The following is a 3789-nucleotide window of genomic DNA, read 5'->3' as shown; positions in this document are numbered from 1 at the left end:
TATAAAGGCAGACCACCTGTACAGCAAGGGAATAATAGCACAGGTATCACAAAGCATTTATAGCATTAAGGGGTAGTGGCCAACACCACTTCTAGTGCAGTTGGACACCAGCTCTGCACGTCAAAACAAGAGTAACAGAGAGGTCCGGGCCTGATTTAATTGTTTACCACCGACTTTAGCAATGAGAGGGTTCTCTGGGGGACCAGGTTCATAGCACGACCCACCAATCAGGTGGCATTACAAAAACACAGCTGAACAAAAAGGAGCCAATGTAAAATGCGGTTTTCCCAAACATGAACGCAACAAGTGTTGGCCACGACAAATCTCCTATAATATACCAAGACTCAAGCAGACCAGTGGGAAAGCACATCAATGGCTGCGGTACCGTGGCAAGTGGCGTCATTTGTAGCACGGAATCAAAAGGTCTCAGGGATCTTGTTCAAGCATACATACATGGCGCATTCTACACTGCAGCTATGTATCGAATGCCCCGGAGACTGGGCAACTCAAGAAAGCAGACAAACCTGTATGCAGCCAAGGGGCTGTAGGTGCAAGCTTTATTAACGGTCGTTGGAGATGTAGCAACATCTGCAACCTTCAGCTGGCAGAAGATGAAAACCTGGACAGAGGAAGATGGGTTTACTCAACCACTGTCTACCAGTTGCTAAAGGGTTTTAATCCTGTAAAAACCTGCATGACAGTACATCACCTGATCGCCATTGTTGGTCAACGTCGCAAGGAAGCGGAAGGAATCTATGAAGAAGCGAAGGATGTTGTCACTTTGCCGGAGCAGGAAGCCAGAAGTAAGGTGAGTATCATACGAGACTTTGCCATCCACCAGACACCTGCACAGACACCGTAGACGTATGGACACGTGGCTTTACATAGGGCAGGCTAGCACTTTAGGATCGTGTATAATACTTTAACCCAGACTGTACCAAGTCCACCGCTGCAAAAGTAGGGGCGTTTACACACACCCACCCATTGTAAAATCAAAGCAGAGTCAATGACGCACATTGACTGCATCCGTCAGTGGACAGATCATGAGGAAAAGCATTAACCATGCATCTGGCCCTGCTCAGGGGCACATACTGCGAAGAATGCCACCTATAAAGGACCAGAAACATTCATTATGTGCGATTAGGAGAAATCTCACCCAGAGTTAGAAATTAATTGGTAGCCGAGGGGAGAGTTCCTGTCCGGAACCGGGGTTGCAAAGCAGCCGACCACGAAGATCCGGAGTGGAACGTGGTTCAGTGTCTGCACGCTCGCCTCGACATGCAGAGTCTGGCCCAGCTGGTATACGGTGGAAGGTCGCGCCACACTCCAGTCGTCTTCATAAAAAAAACAATTAGACAACTTCAAAACACAATTGCCAAGGCCGAGTGCAGACTAAAAGCGCAGCCAGGAACGTGCTTGCTCACGCCACTGCTTGTGGAAGAATTTCAGATAAAGTTTAGGGACTACGGGCACATCTGGCCTATTCTTCAATACCAAGCAAACATCTTGAAGGTGTTTATAGTCCAAACTGCCATCCTGATAGCAGCCATGTGCATAACAGGCAATCAACGTCCTCACATCACCACTGACCGGTCATGAGCCTCAGCGTGAAGCTCAGCTGCTGCTGCATAACCTTGGCGCTGCTGAAGGGAATCCATGTGGGTTTGATGGCATTGCTGGACACGTTCCCCTTCCTGCAGTGAGGAAAGATCAGGCACATTCTCTACAACGAGTAGAGGTGAGTGATGCTCAACAGCACTAATTGTGAACGGATTCTTAGTTCCATGGTGTTAATAGCTTACAAGGCAACTATACAGGACAACTATAAATTGGAGTAAATTTAACGCAGTGCAAGACATGGATCAGACGAGAAACAAACAAATAAGATTCCAAGTCACTTGTTCAATGAATGCTATGCAATGGAGGCACGTGATAGGCGGGTGCCGTGCACGAAGAGACATTTCGATAAAGCACTGTAAATTTTACAGTTAAACCTCGCAAAACAGGTTTGACGCAGGCCACGACAAACAGGCGCTTGATGTGAACCGTTCAGTAAAGTTGGCTCCAACAACCCCCACGACGCATAGGGATACTTTCCAGCAGTGGATTCACTTGATGTCATTTAGCTGCAGTGCAATACAGACATTGCAAAGCTCAAGAACACGCAACTGCATTAAGTTATAAAAGACACCGGTAGAATTGCAAGCCGTTCAGCTGGACTTCAATATTAGCCAATTTCAACGATACTGGTGAACTCGCCTGGGATAGCGGCAAACGACCGGCACGGCGACGTAGTTTGTGCGGATAATGCCCGTGTTGGACGTGGGGCGGTAGTAGAGGTAGTTTCGTAAGACAGCAGCTCTGCACTCATCTAGGAGAGGATAACGCGGGGCCGATTACCTACGGTATAAGTGGAGTTCAAAATAAACGCAAGCACCTTTAAAAGACCCAAAGCACAACATTTTCTATGAAGCATATGGCCCACCCTAAACTGCATCTGCACAAAATACGGCAGATACAGATTTCCGATGCCCAAATGGAAAATTAAAAGTGGCCCAATGTGCGACTGTGGCCATCCGGAAGACTATAAAATGATGCAATGCCCGATCCACAAATACAAAAGTGGAGATCACAACGATGTTACACGCGGCTGCTCCCGACGCAGTGGTCTGGCTCGAGCACCAGAACGCAAAATTGTAGTCTTTGCGCTGCAACTTCATCAACCATATGAACGATAAGTGGAAAAGTAGTGTATATACTTTAGAGTGGTCAATAAAGTATTGCAGGGATACACAACGCAAAAAAAGGAATGCGCAGATTATATTGCAGCAGCATTCGCAGCGAGTTACCTGGAGGCTGCTGCCACAGCTTTCCAGTGCGTAGAGGAACGTCACCGTCCCAGCAAGGGCGTCGCTCCCAGTGACGGGGCAGGCTGGCACTCCCAGGGACAGGTCACCCTCCTGGGCCAGGTGACCCGTGCCGAACAGGTCCCTGCTCACGGTCAGCGTGAGCGTCGCCTCGTCACACACCACACTCACCGTGGCGGAGGCGGCCACTGCGGCTGGCGATGCCACACGGGACGAGACGCGAGAGTTAACAATACAGCATGAGGCAGTCGTCCTCGATAACAAGTTGCATCCGAGGCACTGTTCACCATCACTACGCGGCTACTTGCACAAAAAAAAGGATAGTGGAACTTTTGGATACGAATAGAAACACGACCAGAACTTGAATTAGTGCCCAGCTATTCAGAAGTGAAGTAACCACCCTGCCCGCTTTACCAAACCCCTCATTACGTACCCAATGTGATCACGTCCTTTAACACTGTAGAAGCATGACAAAACAATATGAATAATTTAACTTCGTACCAAACAACTCCACTCACCAGAGGCAAGACACAGGCACCCCAAGACCGCAAACAAAGCCCTCGTGGTCTCCATCGCAAGGGCAGCAACAACCGAGATTTGGCACGGCACCAGACGACACCACTCGGTGACTGCCCGACTCGGGACTTTTATCCGCGCGCGGGTCATTCCGTTTCAAGTCATGAACCAATTAACTCCTCCTGCCCACGTGCCTCGTAATTGCGATGCAGCTCCTATCCATGCACAAGTGCCGAGTGCCACCGATTAATTATTAGCGGGTGGTGAAGGTTCACACCAAGGCCGTAAGTAAAATGTCCCCCCCAATATATTGCTATAAAAAAAATGATTGCTATGCTATGTAAATAAAAAAAATTGCAAAACCTTGGCCATAATATCTGGACTTGTCTTCATATAAATCAATGCA

At 48.4% G+C, this 3789-nt stretch overlaps 1 protein-coding gene across 1 annotated transcript; it reads right to left on the bottom strand.

Annotated features, from left to right (window-relative positions):
- Nucleotides 1–524: 524 nt before the first annotated feature.
- LOC121852791 (zona pellucida sperm-binding protein 3-like) lies at nt 525–3533 on the bottom strand (the record flags this gene model as incomplete). Its single annotated transcript, XM_042346690.1, has 8 exons — nt 3386–3533; nt 2850–3061; nt 2645–2708; nt 2260–2371; nt 1591–1694; nt 1157–1334; nt 710–845; nt 525–619 (listed from the first exon to the last, which is right to left on the bottom strand). Coding segments are annotated over exons 1-8 (1049 nt in total), but the record flags the coding sequence as incomplete, so codon positions are not given.
- Between the last annotated feature and the right edge of the window lie 256 nt (nt 3534–3789).

This window comes from Callorhinchus milii, unplaced genomic scaffold (assembly GCF_018977255.1).
Source record: "Callorhinchus milii isolate IMCB2004 unplaced genomic scaffold, IMCB_Cmil_1.0 Scaffold1352, whole genome shotgun sequence".
Classification (NCBI taxonomy): Eukaryota; Metazoa; Chordata; class Chondrichthyes; order Chimaeriformes; family Callorhinchidae; genus Callorhinchus; species Callorhinchus milii.
Note: the sequence above shows the minus strand (reverse complement) of the source record. Positions and strands in the feature narration are given on the sequence as shown.